Source organism: Canis lupus, chromosome 10 (assembly GCF_011100685.1).
Source record: "Canis lupus familiaris isolate Mischka breed German Shepherd chromosome 10, alternate assembly UU_Cfam_GSD_1.0, whole genome shotgun sequence".
NCBI classification, from domain to species: domain Eukaryota; kingdom Metazoa; phylum Chordata; class Mammalia; order Carnivora; family Canidae; genus Canis; species Canis lupus.
The window spans coordinates 21,524,666-21,546,423 of NC_049231.1; the positions used below are offsets into that span (position 1 = coordinate 21,524,666).

The 21,758-nt window shown below is 52.7% G+C and overlaps 1 protein-coding gene across 4 annotated transcripts in view; it reads right to left on the bottom strand.

Moving 5' to 3' along the window:
* The window catches only part of FBLN1 (fibulin 1), a 117,322-nt gene that overhangs the window by 79,737 nt on the left and 15,827 nt on the right, over positions 1–21,758 (bottom strand). Inside the window, exon 1 of one of the 4 annotated variants that reach the window (XM_038550226.1) lies at positions 3,638–3,752. The exons of the other annotated variants lie outside the window; for them this stretch is intronic. Within the exon in view, the coding sequence (XP_038406154.1) occupies positions 3,638–3,713 (76 nt within the window). The 5' untranslated portion in view covers positions 3,714–3,752. Of the gene's footprint in view, positions 1–3,637; positions 3,753–21,758 lie in introns of those variants that run through there. 4 annotated transcript variants of the gene reach the window in all.

Here is a 21,758-nt window from a genome sequence, read left to right on the forward strand (position 1 = left end):
AACACGCAGGCAGCTGGAACAACAGGCACCTGACTCCATCCTGACCCAGAGCCTTGTGAGGACCAGCCCGAGGGCTAACGGAGGCGGCCCAGGAGGACGAGGGCCAGTCTACAGCGCCCAGCCCGCTGTGACTTTGGGCCGATGACCTCACCAGCCTCCCCGCCACACCCTCTCATCGCCAAGCCCCCTCCAGGCCAAAGGGTCTCCAATCCCAGGAAAGTTGCCATCATGGGTGTCCCCGTTTGGTTAGGTGGCCACATCTGAGGTCCTTACAAGGACACTGGAGTCTGTAAAAGCTTTTATTAATCAAATTGTTACAATGTGATGTGCTGCAAAGGCGAGGCTTTCCTTGTATCAAACACACTGGCGAGATGGCTGGGATACTAGTGGGCCTGTTTTCGTGTGACTTTATCCGCAAGGCTGTGCCACCCACTGTGCCCACTGCTCAGAGTCCTGCCTTCAAAGGAAGCGGAGGGAAGAGGACATGTGTCCATGTGCCCTGTCGCCTTCTGGGTGTTTACCCGTGTGCTTCCCTCCGCCCGGAGCACCATCCTCCTGGCCATGCTTCCCAGAAGCCCAGTCAGCTCCTCCTACACCTGCCAGTTGCAGGCTGTGTCCTTCGGGAGATCTTCCCTGACTCTTCCCTGACTCTCGGCCTATGGGGTTGGTTCCTAATGACCTGTTGACTCTTGGCCCTCCAGCGGGGTGGGAGCCCCTCGGGCAGAAGGGCCAGGCCTCAACTCTTCCTGGCCGTCTCCCCACGATCTAGAACAGCGTCCGGCATAGAGCAGATACCCAGCGCACGGATGCTGGAGGAGGCTGGCCCAGGCCACCGGCGTCCCCTTCCCCAGCACAGCTCTGGCTCTGGCTCTCGACAGCTGCTGGATCCAAGCCGTCCCGGGGAATTCAGTAGGACTTTCAGAGCTCTCTGTGGGGAAAGGACCCTGTCTTACCCAGGGAGGGGGCCACGCAAATACCAGGTGATACTAATCCGGCTGCCTCGGCGAGCAGGGCCCCCCCCCATCTCTCCCTCAGTCCCCAGGGCAGGCCAGGAAGAAGGTTTCTGTTATCTTCATTTTACAAATGAGAAAACCACCGGATACAGGCAAAGTTGTTTCCCGGCCCACAGAAGCTCGTGCCGGCCCGCTGGGACCCCAAGATGAGGGAGCCAGGCTTTCGCATCCCCCCTGGCCCCGCACACCACTGTCCAGAAGGGGTGGCAAACGGGGTCCTGCACTAGGGAGGCGGGGGGGGGGTCCCAGGCAGTGCCAGGAGAAGGTGTCACCTGGACACCCCCACACGAGAGGATGCAGGGCTGCCCCCCACCCTGGGGGACCCCAAGTCTCTTCTCTACGCATTCAGCACTCCAGCAGCACCCCCACTCCAGCCTGTCCAGCCCCCACCACCAGCCTGGGAAAGTTCCAGCAGCGGCGCAGGCCATGTGCTTCCAAGCCAAGCCCTCTCCCGTCTTTGTTCTCCCTCCCAGCGCCTTGCCTTGCTCTGTAATCAGTCGGAAACGCTGCCCGCTGCAGCCAGAGGCCAAGAAAGTCTTGGAGAAAGCGCGGCTGTCTCTCCCAAATGCCCTCCTCCTCTCCACTCCCTCCCACCCCGCCATCGGCAAAGCCCAACAGGACAGACAGACACGGGACAGGCGGTGGCTCGGCACTGTCCCTTGGCACGGAAGACCAGTGCCCTGTTGCATCGTGGGGGCCAGGCCAAGGGAGGTTCAGCTACAGGGCTCCCCACAGGATGGCCTTTCCCCGTGACTGGTTCCAATGACATTTCCTCGTGCCCCCCATGGCCCTTGGGGGGTGGGGGTGGGACTGTGTCACCGCAGGGAACCTGACAGCTTCCAGGCTTCCAGACACAGACCCACGAGCTCCAGCTCCCTCTCCCCAGACCATGCCAAACTCAAAAGAGGGGGCCACCCCAAAAGAAACAGAAGGCCACGCCAGCCTGGGTGTGCACTTAGCAGGTCTCCTTTAGCACAGAGGCCTGAAGTCAGGGGCCTTCTGGATAAAGAAGATGGGAGCCCCTCCAGCCTGAGTCCTTCCGAGGCAGACCCCGCCAGGCCCCCACCAGGCCACAGAGGAACTTGCTCACACAGTGGGCAGGACAGCACCGTGGTGGGGGATGGGGGCACTCAGGCTTGAGAGAGTTCTCTCTACCATGCCTTCTCGCTGGGCCTGCCTCAGTTACCCGAGTTCTCTCTACCATGCCTTCTCGCTGGGCCTGCCTCAGTTACCCGTCTGTAAAATACACAGGGGCCCTGGGGCCCTTTCTACTTCCAACAAGAGTCTTGTGTGGCCTCCAAAGGGAGCCCCCCTGGGGCTTTCACTCCAGCCACTGTGATAAATGCCCCTCCTCCCTCTGCCTGCCTGACCAGCTCCTGCTCAGGCACCATCTCTTTCAACAAGCCTCCTGTGAGCCCAGAGTGTGTGTGTTGGGGGGGGTGCAGAATGGCTCTCTGCCAAGCTGGAGCCCTGTGCCTCCCATGCCATGTCCCCCATGAGATGCCCCACTCCCCAGAGCCAGAGCTCCTGGACCTACTGCAAGCAGTGAGCAAGCCAAGAAACCCCTGCAGGGCTCTGCCTTCTGCCCCCAACCTCTCCCCGGTGACCTTCTGACCAAGCAGGAGGGTGGTCACAGAAGACTTGCAAAGAAACAAAACTAAGCACGAGATAAAGCATCTGGGATTGTGAAGGTGGTCAGGGCTCTTGTCTGGGCCTGGCCCCAGGAAGAACAAAGCCTCCAGGCAGGGAGGCCTGACTAATGAGTGATGAGTCACAGGTCAGCAGAGAGGTCAGAGGCCATGGCTCGGGCTCACCCACTGTGGCTCTAATCCACAGGGCCCAGTGGCCACCCCACCCCCACCCCCAGGAGCTGGGCCTTGAGGATAAAGGGGGAAAGAAGGGCCAAGGGCCATCCCCACGCTGCCAGTCCTGGGCGCAGCACTCTGGCCCCTTGCCCTGGGTGGGTGGGTCTGGCAGTGGCCTGTCCCCAGCCCCAGCTGTGTGTAGCCTTGCCCAGCCCCGGTCTTGAGGCCCTCTATGTCCCAGGAGGGCAGGCAGAGGTTTCTCCACACTGGCTATCACCATAAAAATCTGCAGACTGCGCTCTTCCTTTCTGATTTTTCAAGCCCACCCCCTAACCCATGACTGGCTTTGTCCCCTGGACAAACTACTGTCCCGGGTCTCAGTTTTCTCACCAACGAGCTGGGTACAACAGCCCCTACGGAGAGGTGGAGGTGGGGGCGGCCGAGCAGATGCGCAGGGCGCTCGGACCGCAGAGCAGGGCACCCAGGGGCTCACAACCACCAGCTAGGGCTTCTCCCTAACCTCCCAACGTCGCCCCGGTGGGAAGATGGGTGGGCACTCGGCGGGGGGGGGGGGGGGGGGGGGGGGGGGGGGCAGGAGAAGGAGGATGGGTCCGGGAGGAGGAAACGGCTTCTTTAAAACAATTGGCCCAGGTCACGGCGATTGGGACCAGAGCCCGGAGTGGGGCGCGGGGAGGGCGCGGCCGGCGCGCAGCACCCAGGACGGCCCGGCCCAACACTCCCACCGCTCCGGGCTCGGGGCTCGGGGCTCGGGGCTCGGGGCTCGCGGGAGAGCGGGGCCGCGGGCTGGGGCGCCCCTACCTCGGGCCGCCAGCAGCGAGAGGCCGCCGAGCAGCAGCAGCGGCAGCGGGACGGTCCTCGGCGCGGCGCGCTCCATGGGGCCGGCGGGCGGCGGGCGGCGGCGGACAAAGGCGGGGCGCGGGGCGCGGGGCGCGGGGCGCGGGGCGCGGGGCGGGCTGCTGGCTTCCACGCTCCGGCCGGGCCTCCGCAGCCAACGCTGCGCCCCGGCCGCGCCGTTCAATTATCCCGCCCCGAGGAGGGCGCGGCGGGGGCGGGGCCGCGGGGCGCCGGGTGCCGGCCCTCCCCCCCTCCCTCCCCCCCCCCCCCCCCCTCCCCTCCTCCCGGCCCGCCCCCCCCCGCGGGCCCCCGCCACCCCCGCCACCCCGGCCCCCGAGGGGCGCGCGGGGCCACGGCCGGGGGCGGGAGCGGGGACCCCCAAACCTCTCCCCGGTGGGAGCCGAGGAGGGGGGCACCCCATCCCGGCCGCCCTCCCCCTCTCCCTCCCCTCCCCACCTCGGCGCCGGTGAAACCCGATCCCTTCCCCACCCGCCCGCCCAGGGGCGCGCTGGGTACCAAAGGTTAGCTCCTCCCGGCTCCGCGGAAAGGGAGGCGGTGGGGGGAGTCGGGGACCAAGGTGGCGAGGGGTCCCCAGGGGTCAGGCGCCTTCTGGGGGGGACACAGGACGGTGTCCCTCGGAGGCAGGGGGAGGGGGGCTCCCGGAGCAAAGCCCCGCCCCCCCCCCCCCCGTGGTCGCTTCCCGCCCTGGGCCGCGCTGCGCTCACGGATGCCCCCGCGGCCTGCAAGCCCCCCGGCTGCCCCAGCTGCGTCCTGCCGTCCTGCCACCTGGTTCTGCCCTCATGAGGCCGCCCGTCGGGCCAGAGGAACTCGCAGCAGCATCCCAACCCCAGGGGAACGCGTTGAACCCAGGAGCCCTCCCCACCCCCCAAGCGCAGAGGAAGAGATTGGACTTGCAGAGAGGAAGGAGAGGAAGCAGCCTTTGGGCTGGGCCTGCAGGAGTGACCTCTTTGTGTGGGAATTCATGGCTGCAACCAGGCAGTGGTGACCCAAGGAGCATTAGTCCGGTAGGACCATAAATGCATTTGTGTTAAAAAAGAACAAAAAACAAAAAACTAGCGCAAGCGAAGGTGTGGAGCGATGAGAGGAAAGCCATGAGAACACCACTCAGTTGAATGTATGGACCCCCTGATCCAGTCACCCCACTCCCACGTTCACACCCAGCAAAAATGCACACAGGTTTAAGTGTGCATGGCAAGTCAGGTAGTAGGGTGTTGATAACAGCACGAGCACTATTCAGAACAGCTTCTAATTAGGAACTGCCAGACATCCCCAGCACTAGAATGAAAACATCCTGGGGCAGTGGCACCTCCCAGGGCCACACAGCTCTGAGAAGTGGGTGCTGAGGGGTTCTTGCAGCAAGAATGGGCCTGACAGACACAGGGCAGCCATGGAGGCACACACTAGAGAACATTCTACATGATCCGTCTATGTGAAGGACGAGAACAGCTTAGAAGTCAGGAGAGTGATGGTCCTTGGGGAGCACAAGGGGGCCTTTGGGGGGCCTGGTTGGGATCTGTTTTGTAAATCCTGGCGTTGGTTACAAGGTTGGGTTCACCATGTGACAGTTCATCCAGCTGTTCGCTCAGGCTCTGCTCTTTCCTAAATGAACGTTTGAGTCAAAAATAAAAAACAAAAAGGCAGCAAATGCACGTCTTCACTGATGCCTCCAACCTAAGTTGGAGGTTTGCAGAGAGCCTAAGAATGCTCCCGAAAGGGGGTCACTTGCCAATTCCTAGGCTAAGGACCCCTCCCAAAAGAGGTGGCTTGGGATTGGCCTTTGACAAATGAGCAGGGTTCCCTGCCCTGGGCCACTCCGCAGGACTGAGTGGTGGGCAGTGTCCGAGGCACACGCGCGTGGCAGGGTCCCGCAGGCACTTAGACGGGAGTGGGTGGGGAGCTCTGAGCTGGAGACACATTGAAGATTTGTGCTTCTGTTTTTGTTTTCGTTCTTTTTTAAGGCATGGGAGGATAAGAGGACCCCGGAGAGAATTTATAGTTCAGAGAAGGTGCAGCATGTGCCGTGCACACGACACGTTGTTTTGTTACCACGACAGCCTTAGGAGACCTTAGTGCTCACCTTCTGCAGATGAGGAAACCGAGGCTCAGAGAGGCGAGGTCACCGGTCAAATGCTCACAACTAGGTGATGGGCAGTGCCAGGACTTGAAACCAGGCTGGCTGAGTCCCAGTCTTGGGCTGGTCTGAGAGCGACTTGTATCAAGGTTCAGTGTGTCACCCAACACTGTAGCACAAACATTTCCCTGTCGTATTAAGAAACCTTTATTACACATCTAGTGAGTGAATAGTGTGAACACCGGACACATGTTTGCTTCACCACTCCCCTGAATAGTGCTTCACCGGACCCCTGAATAGTGCTTCACCACTCCCCTGGGGACTGGACATTTAGGGCATTTAAATTGGGGGGTCAGGGGGGAGTGTTTAATGAATGAGTGAAACCCCTGTGTTTGGGACACCTGGGTGGCTCAGCGGTTGAGCGTCTACCTTCCACTTGGGCGGTGATCCCGGGGTCCTGGGATCAAGTCCTACATCGGGCTCCTTGCATGGAGCCTGCTTCTCCCTCTGCCTGTGTCTCTGCCTCTCTCTGTGTCTCTCATGAATAAATAAATAAAATCTTTTTTAAAAAGAAACCTGCATGTTGTAGGCTCAGCATCTAGCCTAGAAGAGGGTGCCCTAGGAGACCAATTGCTGCCCCCAGACATGGACCGATTCACATCCCTGTGAATGGGAGGGACACAGCCAAGCCCGGAGTCTCTCCACCACAGCTCCAGCACTGAGCAACATCTTTGTTTAATTTGGGCTCTGTCCACGGGCAAGAGCGCGGGGCGTCTTGCTGTTTCAATATATCATCAATCATCGTCTGATGTATCACCCCAGAGCTTGAACATGTTTCATGGGCTTATTAGCCATTTGTATTTGTTTTCTTCGTGACTTCTTTCATAACCTTTGCTCATTTGTTTTTGTAATAACACAATTGTTTATTATAGTGAGCGATCTAGAAAAAAATGCAATGTCCGACAATAGCCTATTTATGGTGCATAGGATTAGATTCAACTCTACCGATATTCCGTGGTTCCGGAGAATATTGCACCATTGTGGAAAAGACTGAATAGGATGCCCCAGTGGAAATATGATCTTTGTGAACTAATATTATGTAAAAATAACAAACAAAACAAAACAAAAGCAGCAAAAAAAAAAAAAAAACAAAACAAAATTGAGTGTGAGTGTGAGCCTGCAATTACAACCCTAGAAAAGCTATATTCATGTAGCTAAAGATCAAAAGGGAACTAAAAGAAATTGGATATTGTGTTTACTAATGAAAATTTTCTTATTTAAATTTTCTTTCTTCCTTTCTTTCTTTCTTTCTTTCTTTCTTTCTTTCTTTCTTTCTTTCTTTCTTTCTTTCTTTCTTTCCTTTTCTTTTTTGGAAACAGTTGCAACAGAAAGAATAATTGTACCAGAAACCTGGAGTGTATAATCCCTATACCTACCTAAACTTGACAACCAAAGTAACTTTTGGGCAAGCAAAGTAAAATTTAAATTATGAGCACTTAAACAACTCCTGTTTTGTGACCAAAGAACGTGCACCCTTTCATCAGGAGAGACGAGCTTCTTCTGGCCCTAAGTTCTAACCATTTTCCCTCTGGATCTCTACGTAGAAGTCAAAAAACTTGAGAAGCAGGATGTTGCGTGCGGTTTGCAGAAGATGGGACTGGTCTTCAGAGAGGTTCCACTGAGGAGATTAGGGACCAGGTAGTCCCCCCTCCACCTGACAGCCCCCCCGCCGGGCCGGGGTAAGATGACACCCCCACCCCAGATTCTGCTCCAAGCAGGAAGCCATTTGTCATGTCCCTCTGTGACAGCCCAGCTTTCTCCCGTCATCGCAGAGAAGCCAGAGGACTCAATGCTCCCCACCGCCCATAACAAATTGCTCTCCGTTTGTTTGAAAGATCATTGTTGGCACATGTGGACTGTTTTTCTCCAAGTCAGAAAACAAATGGCTCTGGCGCTGCCCTGACTCTGGAGGACAAGCCTCCTGTGGTTCCTGCAGGGGTGCCCCGCCCTGGAACCACTGGCTGCCCTTGGCACCCCCACCCTTCCGGGCCTGGAAGATGGCAGAGCCCCTGACACCCCGTGTGGCTCCCTGGGCTCTGTTCTCCTCAGGCTCCTGCTGCCATTTGACCACCTGCACCCCTGGGTCCCCTCCCTGGCTTCTCTGGGTCCCTTCTCCACTCTCACCCTGGGGTCTGTTCCTTACTGGGAAGGTCCTAGGGGCAATGGCGTGACTAGAGCGACAAATGAGAAACCAGTCCTTTCCCCTCGATGAGGCTGCAGAAAATCAGAGATACCCAATTATGTCAAATATACGTAAACAATCAATAATGACACACAAGATACGGAGGACCCCCGGCCTCCCCGGGGCCCCCAGCAAACACCTCTCTCCTGAACTCCCACGCGGCGGGGCACCAAATCAAGGTTCTCCTGGATGCGTGTTTGCTTTCACGGTCAGGGGAGTGACCGCTCTTGGAGAGGCCCACGCTGGGTGCCTCCACGTCTGGTGACAACTCTGGGTCATCAGGGAAGGCCATGACCAGGGAAGCCCCTGACCAGGGAAGCCCCTGACCAGGGAAGGCCATGACCACCTCCTCACAATATTAATTTCCACACGTCCAGTGCCCTGGCGAGCCTCAGGCCTTCGACCTGATTTCACTCACATGGCCAGCCGAGAGGAAGGCGTGTCCCCCATTGTGTGACCCCTATTTCACAGGGAGCGAGGCACAATCGTGGAGGAAGCTGCCAGCTTCATGCGGACCAGCAGCAGAGCTGGGAGGCCGCCCAGGTGTGCCTAACTACCCCACCGTGCCCGCCCGGCACAGTGCCAGGTGGTCGGCTAGTGTTGGGCGCTGAATTAGGGTCTCCCCCGCCCCCCATAATCTGCATCTGTTGAAGTTCTAAGTCCCAGTACCTTTCCATTGTGAGCATATTTGGAGGTGGGCCTTTAAAAAGGTAAGTAAGGTAAGACGAGGTCATTAGGGCAGTCCTCAATCCATTAAGAGCGGGGTCTTTATAAGACGAGATTAGTACAGGAGCACTTACAGAGGGATGACCATGTGCAGACATGAGAGGAAGGCCATCTCCAAGAGAGAGGCCTCAGGAGAAGCCAACCTTGCTCACGTCTTGGTCCCAGGGGTCTAGGCTCTGGAACCGTGAGAGAATATATTTCTGTTGCTCAAACCACACAGTCTGGGGTGTTTTGTTATGCAGCTTTAGCAGACTGCTACAGGGAGAGAGAGAGGGGTGAGGAAGAGGTGGTATTTGTCATGGTCTTGGGACGTCGTAAATGGACACTGGAGCCAGGGAGGGCGAAGGAGAAGGGGGAGCATACAACGTTTCAGAAAATTCTAGAACCTCAGCTGTCCTGGGACTCTGTGGATCAGCATGATCAAGGCAAATTCACATGAAACCATAATCATTAATTTTATATGGTAACACATAGGTCCTGAGGGGCTGTGCTCTGCTTTGAAGACTGGAGCTGCAGTGCCCCCCAAAGTGGAAAGAAGTCCAGCGAACAGAAAAGCCAAGGAGATTTTGTCTTTGGGGGACCAGGCAAGGTATTTGGGCTGTCCTAAAAGTAGTTAAGTGGAAGAGGGAAGAATGATAGTCAAAAAGATTAAAAGCACGGAGCTCCTGTGGTTCGGTTGTGGGCGGGGGTGGGGGGGTGGCAGGCAGGAAGCTTTACATGCTGAAGCAGATGTAATTTTATTTTAACAAAAATGAGAGGATCTGGGGCAGCCTGGGTGGCTCAGCGGTTTAGTGTCAACTTCAGCCCAGGGCCTGATCCTAGAGACCCGGATCAAGTCCCACGTCAGGCTCCCTGCATGGAGCCTGCTTCTCCCTCTGCCTGTGTCTCTGCCTCTTTCTCTCTCTGTGTCTCTCATGAATAAATAAATAAAATCTTGTTAAACTGATTGGGTTCTGGAGAAGCTGCCCCGATGCTTTGGGGACAGTGGTGGAAACTTGGATTGCCTTTTGTTGGGGTTTTTGCTTGTTCCAGCACAGATCCACGTGTCTTTCGTTGTTTGCCAGAGACATTGCTTCAGAATGGGGATCTCGAAGCCTCCCTGTTAGTCTGGGTTGCAGGGTTACAACAATATCGACCATGTGCTCCCCCTTTGTTGGAGGAAGACCCCACCGAAGAGCCTCACGAGGCAGACCTGCTCTCTTCCCGCTACGGAGCCTAAGCTCATCCTTCTCCTTGAAACCGGGGTGCTGGCTCGTGACCGAGGGGGGCTAACCACCCACACCCGCCCCAGACTTTGTAGTGGGAGCTGGTAATGGAAAGAGGCTTGGTTGGTGGCAAATCCCTTTTGTTGACAGAAGCAGCAGCAGCAAGAATGTGGAATTTCTGGGCTCTGTGCTGGCAGCAGAGCAAGCGTGGCATTGAGGGGCTCCGCGGTGGGTGGCGGTGACATCACCTGACTGGCTTTGTGGCCTGAATTTGGCTGTGGCCTGGCTTCCCTCCAGATGTCCCTGGTCTAGCCCAGCTTCTAGGCTTGGTCTGTGCTGTTCCTGATCATTCCGCAGGCCGTCCAGGACCGTTGCAATGAACTTCTTTCCATTTATATCGACCAGAGCTGGTGGCAACTGAGAGTCCTGATAGACACTTGGGCTTGTGACGAGGAGGAGGAATGGGCATCCCGCTAAGAGCGGTGGCAGTGGGAAGAGTGGCTCTGATGTCACGGCGTGTCTGAATGTAACACCTGAGTGTGACTTTGGTTGCCTCTGATGGGAGGAACTTGGGTTCGTAGCGAATGCAAGACAGCGGGCTTGAGTTCAGCAAAGACAAGGTCGTATGTATAGAGAAAGAGTAGAGGGAAAGGAGGGTATGTTAGCGCCCCGAGAGCAGCCAACGGGCAGGATGTTGTGGGCACCGTGGGAATCACACCCCGCTCGACTCCCTCCTCTTGGACAACTGCATCCTTTATTAACATGTTGCATTTTTTGGAAGGAAAAAATCTTACAACATCCTTACTTCTTTAGTTCAAAGGGCTTTGTATGTTTGATTGACATTCCAAATGGAATATGTTTTCCATCGTGGCTTCTACTTTGTTGCTGCCAATATAAAGGAAAGCGGTAAGATTTTACGTATCCAGTCTGCACAACTCTATGCACATCATGTGCAATTATATTTTATGGCCATGAGCTTTATAATAGAAACATGAGCGTAAATGGAAACCTAACAACTAGGGTGTAGGAGACAGCGAGTTAAGTCCATCTGCGACAAATCTCCGCTATGAAATATCATGTAACTCTTTAAATTTACAAAGATGAAGACTGTGGCAACGGAGATGCTTGGGGTTTTTTGTTTTGTTTTGTTAAGATTTTATTTATTTATTTGACAGAGAGAAAGAGAGAGAGCCAGAGAATGCAAGTAGGGGGAGCGGCAGAGGAGGAAGGAGAAGCAGGCTCCCCCACTGAGCAGGGAGCTGGATGTGGGGCTTGATCCCAGGACCCTGTGATCATGACCTGATGGGTCGAGCCCCATGTCCATCTGCCCAGCTCCCTGCTCAGCGGGGAATCTGCTACTCCCTCTCTCTCTCCCTCGGCCGCTCCCCCTGCTTGTGCTCTCTTGCTCTCTCTCTCAAATAAATAAATAAAATCTTTTTTAAAAAATTAAAGCAGAATTTAAACTTGTATATTTATATTGTATATAATACACTAGGCTTTGTTAAAATATATATAAATATGGAGCGATATTGGAAGAAAAAAATGCCATTCCATTAGGATGGTGGCATTCCTCGATCTTTCTGCACTGAATATTTTTCTATCCTCCACGTGCATTACTGTTTCACTGAAGAAAAATAAAATCTAAACTAAGCCATGCCAGTGGTTCTGCAGAACTTATTTTTACAAAGTCAGGAGTTCTATCTCCACCCCAGGAAAACCAGCCATTGTTTCTTTGTTTTGACTCCTTAGTTTATAATATACTTTTAACTATAACCACATTGCAGAAAACCAGGAAAATGGAGCAAAAAAAATTATCCACGATCCCACCCTCCTGACACAAGTAGAACTGTGGTGCATTTGTTTCCCGTATTTCGTATGCATAGTTTACATAGCTCATCTCAGGGTACATAGTTTTGTAACCCAATTTCTTTAATTAACATTCTATCATAAACATGCTCTGTGTGGCTACAAAGCCTCCACAGCCATTCCTCCTCGGTGGGCAATAAAACGCCAACCAGTTGGGGAAACAACTCATTCCCCTATTGGATATTTGAGTTAATTCCAGTTTCTTTGCTGATATAAGGAATACTCCAAAGACCGTTTATTTGCTCATGAGGCTTTTCATATTCGGGATTATTTCTTTAGGACAGATTCCCAGAAGTCAGACGAATGGCTCAAAGGGCACATGCTGCTCCAATGAGCATCTCTCTCTAAGCTGGCCGAGTCACCTGCCGTTTGCTGGAAGGACAAATGGTTCTAATTAAAGGCCCAAAGCTCCCCACTAGGTTCCAGCTGTGCGTGTAGGGGGGATGGGTGGCCGGGGTCTCTGCAACCAGAGCAAACTCGCTAAACCAAGTGGTCAGTGCCAGAAGTCTCCGCAGGTAGTGTTTTCCTAAAAGGAACGCAACAGTCTTTTGTATCGACTCGTGATTGAGAAACATCCACATAGCTGTGAGAGTGTCTCTCGTCTTAGCAAGGAGTGGGCCCAGCAGCCCTTCCCTGGAGCTGGCTTGGGAACTGCCATCACCCCTTCTTACCACCACACCCCAATTCAGTTTATCAAATGCTTTCAACCCTCTTTTCCTCAAATTGTCCCCATTGTACAGATGAGAAAACTGAGGCTCACACGGGTGAAGGGACATGCCCTGAGAGTCCACAGTGATTCTGTAGCAAAAACCAACTCTCCATCTAGTCCCTCCAATCCCAGGGCCACTTCAGAATCAATCCACGTTGCATGGGATTCATTCACTCTGCAAACGCTGAGCACAGACCTGTGCCAGGACCACTCTCGGGGCGCTCGTGGTCTGGGGGAGACCTACAGCAGCCATTTCAGAACCAGGGAGAGGCGTGGGAGGCCTGGCAAGGGGCAGGCTGCAGGGAGGGGTGGCTCAGGGCTGCTCACAGAAGCATGGCAGGTGTGCAAGGAAAGGAGGAAACGCGGGAGGAGAGGGCATGGTGAATTTGGGCAAGTGGGGTGTGGGCCTGGCTCTCAAGAACCTCGGCCCCTGGTCTCCTGGGTGGAGACAAGCGTGTGAAGCTAACCCCGAAGGAAAAACCTTCAGGATTCCCTCTATACACATAGAGCACCAGTGTTTGAGACCACACTCTCCTGTCTTGACTCACCCGTCTCGTACCCAGCAAGTCCTCCTGATGGCTATGAGCAAGCGTTGTCCTCACAGCCTCTGTTTCAATGCTGCTTCTACCAGTGACTGGCCGGGTGGCCTTAGGCAAGTCACTTATCCTCTCTGAGCTGCAGTGGCTTCTTTATAATAAAGGATATTGGCATCACACTCATACTGGTGTTGGGGGGATTAAGGAGGGTCACACGCATGAGGCTTCTGGACATGAGCATGGCACAGGGAGCCTGTCCGATGAGTGTCAGCTGTGATGGAGAAGAAGAAGGAGGGGAGGAGAAGGATGTGTGGGGAGCGCTGATCTTAGAAGACCTCGTGGAGGTCCCTGAAGCCTGACCAGGGAAGAGGGTGAAGACTTGGAGGCGCGGCGCCTGGGGCGGAAAGCACAGCAAAGGTTTGGACAGAGGCCTTGGCCTCCCCGGGTGGCCTGGCATTTCCGTCGCATTTTGCAATATCCCAGTGTATCTTTATGGAGCCGTGACCAAGGGCCAGTGTCATGGCACGGGGCGGGGGGGTGGGGGGTGGGCTCATCAGCTCATATGGTCTTTCTAGAACCCTGCAGACTGGGAGGGGGCCACTCAACAGAGGTCGGCATGGTGGCGCGACGCCCTCCTCCCCGGGCACCAGGCGGCCCTCCCTTGGGGTCTTGCTCTTGTCTGCTCGGCCCTCACCCTCCCTCCCGCCCCTTGGCTTTGCTGCCGTTCGCTTCCCCGTCCTCTTGCCTCCACGTGGCCACATGGCAGTGTGGCCAGGAGAAGCCTTGCACGCACACACACTTCACAGCAAGAGTCAGCCAAGGCCCTGGGTGCTCCTGGCGGGCTGCCATGGTTGTGGCTGTGGCTGTGACCCTGCCTGGGGTCCGGCGGCCCCACACCTGCCCCCATCCCAACTGCGTCTGGGCAGTTGGGCAATACCCGGGGATCTTGTTGCACCCCCGCTGGCCCCCCCACCGTCTGCAGGACGACATCCAGGACCTCAGGCTGCCACGCGAGGTCCCGCCTGTTTCCTCCAGTTTTTATCTTCAGCCGCTCCTGTCGGCACACTCAGCGGATTGCTCATGCACCCATTTGCTCAACAGGTATTTTATTGCACAACTATTATGTGCCAGGTGCTGTTGTAGATGCAGAAGTGAACCAAACAGACAAAACCCTGCCTACCTCCCTGGAGCTGGCACGGCGGGGGTGGCAGGTGGGGACACGGAATTTCCATTCAGATATGAGATAGACTTCCTTTGCCTGGGGCTGCCCATGCCCTCACCTGGGAAAGCCCTCCCATCCTGGCAAAGCCATCCTCATCCTTCTAAAGTGCCCCCAACTGTCCCCAAGTCCCCGGGGGGCAGTCTAAGGAGAGGCGTGTGGGAAGGCGTCTCGGCAGTGCCCTGCTGACCCGCCCTGACCACATGCAGAAGCTTCACCATCCGGGAGGTGCATCTGACATGGGGCGTTGTACCCCACCGTGGGATGGGCTCCGACCTTATCTTTGGTGTTAGTCTCAGTCTTAATATAAAATGTGCAGTGTTTACCCTGACATGGAAGGAGTCGGCCTGTGTTTGGGATTTCACAATTTACAAGGCTGACTTCATTTATGACCACATTTTACATGCTCTCATGTTTCAGACCCCAAACACCTTCAACTCCCTCCTGGGATTTCAGGGTTGACGTCGGGTGCAGTAGGGTGGTCTGTGGCAGAAGGGTGAGATGCGCCTCCGCGGTCCCGCTCCCCTGAACCTCACACTCACCAGCCCAGGCTGGGGTGGACCACGCACCCATCTCTCGCACCACAGGGCAGGGTGGCCTTTTGTTCATCTGGGCCTCTGGCTCAGAGCTTGCCCGGGCAAAGTGCACATTTGTCCTGCATTGAGCTACATTTAGTGTCCTGTGGAAAGGTGGGGAATGAATGAATGGGCCTAGCTCGTGTGTCTAATCAGACCAGCCCAGCGTGGCTTGGCCATGCCTGTGTCCCTCTGCTGGTGACCTGAGCCTCTGTGCCTGCCATCTGTTCCCACCTGTCGACTCCATGGCTCAAAGGCAGACTTAGCTAAGCTCTGGCAAGCCGTACACAGCGTGGCCTGGAGTCCTCAAACCATCCTGTGAGGTAAGAATATTGTGCCCACTTTACAGGTGGAGAAGCAGGGGCTCAGGAAGGCCACGGGCTCACCAGGTGCTGTGCAACCAGCCATAGGCCGAGCCTGCTGCTCCCCTCTCCCCGGCTCTCCAGGCTCTGAGTCCAGAGCTAAAGCACCAGAAAATGAATGGGAGACTCAGGTCAATATGGTTAATTGTCCCCCGCTTTTAAAAGAGTCTCAGTGAGGAGGAAGACAGGGGTCAGATGAAGCGTGGGGTTTTTCTGGAAGAGCAGGGATCACCTCGGGTGACTCAGAACGAATAGAGCCGAGGGGCGGTGGCCCATTTACAAGAACCTGGGACACTGCCGGGCAAGCAGACCTCAGGCAGAGCCACATCCCCAAGCCTTGTTTCCAAAACGATATTTTAAACAATTCCGTAAGCCACATTTTAATCACATTAAAGGAAATCAAAAGTACAGAGAAAAACAGACACTCCCACCACCCCAACCCATTAGGCTTATTTTTCACGTTCCTTTCCAGTTCTCGTTCATTTTATGGTGGATTTTTATAGTTGGAGTCATGGCATAGATATGATTGTATATTTAGGCTTTTCTCACATAAGTATGATAGGGGGGACAGAGGGAGATAGAGAATTATTTTTTTTAAAAATATTATTTATTTTATAGAGAGAGGCAACACAAGGAGGGGAAGGGGCAGAGAGGGAGAGGGAGAGAGGGAATCCTCAACAGACTCCCCGCTGAGCTCCAAGCCCAATGCAGAGCCTGACAAGGGGCTTAATCCCAGGACCCCGAGATCATGACCTGAGCTGTAATCAAGAATCAGATGCTCAACCAACTGAGCTACCCAGATGCCCCAAGTATGATATTTTTTAAAAGGTAAATATGTGGATAAACTATGTAGGAGATATTTTCTTTCTATTTTTTAAAAATTAAAGTAAGTAGGTGCACCTGAATGGCTCAGTGGTGGAGCATCCGCCTTCGGCTCAGGGAGTGATCCTGGGGTCTTGGGATCAAGTCCCACATCGGGCTCCTGGTAGGGAGCCTGCTTCTCCCTCTGCCTGTGTCTCTGCCTCTCTCTCTGTGTCTCTCATGAACAAATAAATAAAATCTTTAAAAAAACTCACAAGACACAGAAAAGAGTGAAAAAAATAAAGAGAAAGCAGGGGCAAAGGATGCACTACCAGACTTGATGCAGATACTGAAACTAGACAACAGGATTGAAAATAACAATGCCAAAGGAAATAAAGAAAAATGTGGGCCAAATAACAAAAGGTAGATTTTCAACAACAGTGACAACATAAATGGAATCTTTAGAGAGGAAGAAGCAAATAAACAGGTGGACATTCTCAAGTTGAGATATTAAGTGTTTGATGGAAAGGCTTAACAATGGGTTAGGCACAGCACAACACAGGAGAGATGAACCAGTCAGTAAAAAGTATGTAAACCAAAACCTAGAAAGAAAGAATAGATTTTTAAAAATGCAAAGGTTAAAAGACTTATGGGATGAAGTCAAAAGGTCTAACATACATGTAATTGTAGCTCCAGAAAAAAAGGGAGGGGCAGAGCAATACTGAGATGATGGCCAAGGATTTCCCAAAAGCAAGGGGAAGAATCTTGTCAACCCCCAGGTTCAAGGAGCTCAGTTTACCCCAAACAGGAGAAGCACAAAGAAAAACCATATTCTAAGCACAGGATGGCCCAACTGTTGAAAAACAAACGTAAATAAAAATCTCAAAAGCAGCTTCGAGTGGGAGTAAGGGGAGGGGAAAAACGTTATCTTCCCAACAACCCCGAGCAGTGAGGATGGCCGAGGAAGGAGCAGTGGGGACATGAAGAATGCCCAGGCTCATCCCAGAAACACGAAGATGTGGTTGCTCCCAGAGGGGCTCACAGGCCGGAGTGAAGCAGAGGATTGCCGTCCCTAGAGATTTGTCCATGGCAGGTGGAGACGAGGAGAGGAGACAGGTGACCCAGTCTGGGGCTGTGCGGTCCCCCCACAGATGGGACATCCGACTGGAGTCCTGAAGAAGAGGTGAGAACCACCAACCGGAGAAACAGAGGACGTTCTAGAGAGAAGCCTCCCTGCCCCGGCTTCCGGACGGCCTCCAGCCCACCGCCCAGGGCCTCCCAGAAGGCAAGGTTCCTGTCCTTCAGGATTACCCCAGACTTCTCCTGGGAGTCAGTCGCCCCCCAGCAAGTCCTGACAGAGACAAGGGGAGTGGGGTGCAGACACTACCCAGGAACGTGGCAGCATCAGAGCTCTCTTCCTTCCCTCTCTGGAATCCCTCCCTTCAAGCAAAGCAGCTTTTTGGATTTTAAGGCCCTGTCTGCTCAGAGTTCCAAAAGTTATAGTTGAAAATGAAAGACAGGGATGCCTATGAGCAGGTCAGCGGTTGAGCATCAGCCTTTGGCTCAGGGCGCAATCCCGGAGTCCTGGGTTCGAGTCCCCATCGGGCTCCCTGCAAGGAGCCTGCTTCTCCCTCTGCCTGTGTCTCTGCCTCTCTGTGTGTGTGTCTCATGAATAAATAAAAATAAAGTCTTAAAAAAAAAGAAGAAAATGAAAGGCAGGGATGCCTGGATGGCTCAGTCAGTTAAGCAAGCATCCAATTCTTGGTTTCGGCTTAAAGTTGTGGGATGGAGCTCCTCGTCGGGCTCTGCGCCCTGTGCAGACTCTGCTTCAGATTTTCTCTCCCTCTCCCTCCCACTCACTCTCTCTCTCTCTCTCTCTCTCAAATAAACAAAATCTTAAAAAAAAAAAAAAAAATGAAAGGCAGTATGGTGTCCTTTGCCCAGAGGCATGGATCACACTCCATGGGGACCTGTCCATTTAACACACCTCTTGGTGTTGAACATTTTCAAAGAGTCCATTTTAGCCGATGTTGACTGAGCACCTAACGCTGTTGGACACTGAACTTGGGGCTGGAAATTAGGTAGAAACGAGTCCTGGGCCTGCCCTTGGGGGAAGATCCTTAATGAGAAACATTTGGGGGCCAACCATGGGGTAAACTGCTTTCAAGCCAATATGCTGTAATGCTATTTCTTTTTTTCCCCTAATGGGGTTAGCTTTAGAAGTGCATTTGGCAAGCACTTTTAACAACCTGCTCTGCTCCCAGCACATGTTCGTTACTGGCGTGCAAGAACATTGGAGCTGAGGCCATCCAAACACATGAGAAAATTGGGAGGTATACAGTCTCACAATTCTATGCCTAATCTCAAATGCCAGTTTCCCAGGTTTGAGTTTTAGCCATTTGAAGTCACAGGGGGGACATAGGCCAAACAAACAAACAAAAAAACAAGCCCAAAGCCAAAAATGGAAAAAAAATATGCGCATATATTAAAGGCCATCATCATCTATGGATGACTGAACCCTGGAATCGAATCTGAGACATCCCCCCAGAGAATGAGCGTATATTTTATGGCAGGTTTTATACATGCCTAATCTTTTTCTGCACACGAAAATCACTTTAATAAAACTTCCCCACACGCTCACATTCTAGAAAGCGAGCATCTGTTGGCAATTCTGAGATCTTATGACTTCCCTCTGAGCCAGGGAAAATGCGAAATATATTTTTTAAACGTTAATAGAAAAATGAAACAGCCCGTCCAGACACGACCCCTACTTTCGAGACCCGAGTCAGAATTTGTTCATGGTGATCCACAATTCGTAAGACTTTAGAGCCGATCAAAAAAAAAAAAGAAATCGTTTCAAAGTAGTGACATCGCCTCTGAGACCCCAAGGGAGGGGCCAGGCTGCCAGTGTGACCTCTGTGCTGTCCCAGAACCTCCCAACCTCCCTTGAAAAACACCGCACAGTTAACCACTCAGTGATCGAGGGTGTTTGGGAAAGAACTGGCTTTCCCACATGAGCCGCTACGCTATCCCTGGGTTTGACGCTGCTCCCTTCGGGCGACAAGCTTGTTTTTTATTTTGACAATTTCGAATGGAGAGATTGTCAGCACATACGATAGATTTCCTTGCCTTTAAAAACGGAGTGTGAGCCTATTTCATTATGTTTCTCTTTGATCGTTTCTGGTCCTGATGATGACGGGACACAGTCGTCTGTCTTCAAGAGCAGGGCTGTGGGGACACAGGGTGGCTCAGTGGTTTAGCCCCTGCCTTTGGCCCAGGGCGTGATCCTGGGGTCCTGGGATCGAGTCCCGCATGGGGCTCCCTGCATGGAGCCTGCTTCTTCCTCTGCCTGTGTCTCTGCCTCTCTCTGTGTGTCTCTCGTGAACAAAAATAAAATAATAAAAAGAGAGAGAGAGAGCAGGGCTGTGTCTGGCTCATCCCTGAGCACCCAGCACATGGGATCCCCACGGACAGACAGACACACACTAAGGGTTTGCTGATTGACTCTTTCCAGGAGTGAAACTCAGAAGAAGATGGAGAGAGGGGGAGAGGGGCCCCAGCAGTCTTGGACCAATGACCCCAAGTTCTGTGAACGCCCCTCAGTGGATCTGCTCCCCCAAACACTTGGGGGTGTGGAACGGAGGCATCAGGACAACCCAGAACTCCAGCTCCTGCACACGCCTGGCCCGCTAGCCACAAAATGCGGCCCAAACACCGCGTGTTGCCAGCGGGACTCCTACCGGGACCTGTATCGGAGAGAACGGGAGCAGGTGTTACCCAGCCGCCCGAACCTTGGGACAAGTAGCTACACCTTTGCTGGGCAGCGGCTGCATGAAGCCAGGATGTCCCTCTCTTTTGGTTTAAAACATGCTAATGCTTTATTGGAACTTTGTGATCTCAGGGCCCTAAGAGAGAGAGAGGAGTGAGGCAGAGAAACAGGGTGAGACAGTGCAAAGAAGGCAATAGACAGAGCCATGTGTACACATTTTTAATTTCTGAGTATGACTCAGGGTTCGCAAAGCGCTCTCTCTTCTCGTCTCCAAGTCTTAGCAAAACTGGAACTAGAATTGCTTATAGGGGTTGCAAACCAAAGGTCTGCAGCCAAGATCCACAAAGAAGTTTTCTTTAAAAGTTTGAATTTGGGGTGGAGCTCCCGGGTGGCTCAGTTGGGGAAGCGTCTGCTTTCAGGTCAGGTCGTGATCCCGGGGTCCTGGGATCAAGCCCCACGTTGGGCTCCCTGCTTGGTGAGGAGCTTGTTTCTCCCTCTCCCCGCCCCTGCTTGTTCTCTCTCTCTCTCTCAAATGAATAAATGAAATATTTTAAAAGCATATAAAATTAAAAGTTTGAACTCGAATGCTTTGCTTTCTAGCCACAGACCCCACCACTCCCTATTACAGACTCGGCTGCTCCACCTGTTGATCTCACTGGTGCAGACTGGAAGCCATTCCAATTTGTAACCATTGATCCAGAAGCAAAATTCATTCATTCTGCATGTGCTGAGTACGTACTGTATCGGTAGAGGGACCGATGGTTAGAGGGGAGATTCAAAGATTAACAAAACATTTGAGATAAAAATGACACCTATTGCTCACAAACTCCGAAAACAGAGAAGGGAATACTTCTCAACCCGTTTTAAAAGGCCAACATCACTCTCTTGCTGAAACCAGACAAGAATCATAGAAGAAAAGGAAATTGCAGCTGGGCATCCCATGAATACAGACATAAATAATCCTTCACAAGATATGTCAAATCACATCCAGCAGGGTATCAAAAGGGTAACACATCGGGGCGCCTGATGGCTCAGTGGGTGGAGCAGTCCACTTCTGATCTTGGGATTGTGAGTTCAAGCCCCACAATGGATGTCAAGATTACTTAAATGATAAAAAAAAAAATTTACTTAAATGAAGACATTATAAAAGAAGAAGCCCCACCTGGGGCTCTACCCTGAGGGTATGGAGCCTCCTTAGGATTCTCTCTCTCCCTCTGCCCCTCCGTCCTTCTAAATAAAAAAATAAAAAAAAAGAAGGACAATACATCATGACCAAGTTGGAGTTATCATGGAAATGCAGTGTATGTTTAACATCTAAAAACTAATCAGTATAATTCACCAAATGACATAAATTATATAATTGTTCATATATATATGTATACACACACACACACACACACAAAGCATTTCACAAATTCAATGTCTATTCATGATAAAAAGTTTCAGCAAACTCAGGATGGAAAGGAGCCCCTCAATCTGTTAAAGGTCCTCCATACAGATTGACATGCTCAGTGAATGCACAAGGTCATCCAGGTTATTCCAGTTTGGGCCACTAAGAGTAAAGGTGCTACAAACATTGGGGTACCAGAGTTTGTGTGAACGTAAATCTTCATTTCTCTGGGATAAATACCCAGGAAGACAATTGCTTGCGGGAGTGCATATGGTAGTTGAATATTTAATTTTTAAACAAAATGCCAAATGATTTTCCAGACTGGTGATATCATTTTACGTTCCCATTAGCCATGTACAAGTATGCAGTTTCTGCACATCCTCACCAGCAGTTGGTGTTGTCATTATTTTTGTTGTTTTTTTAGTCATTTTCATAGCTGCATACTGAACCATCTCACTATGGTTTTCATCTGTGTTTTTCTGATGACTAAGGATATCGACCATCTTTTCATATGCCTAGTTGTTTTATGTATATTTTCTTTGATGAAATGTTTCTTCATTTTCTAATTGAATTGTTTGGAGTTTGTTCATTGT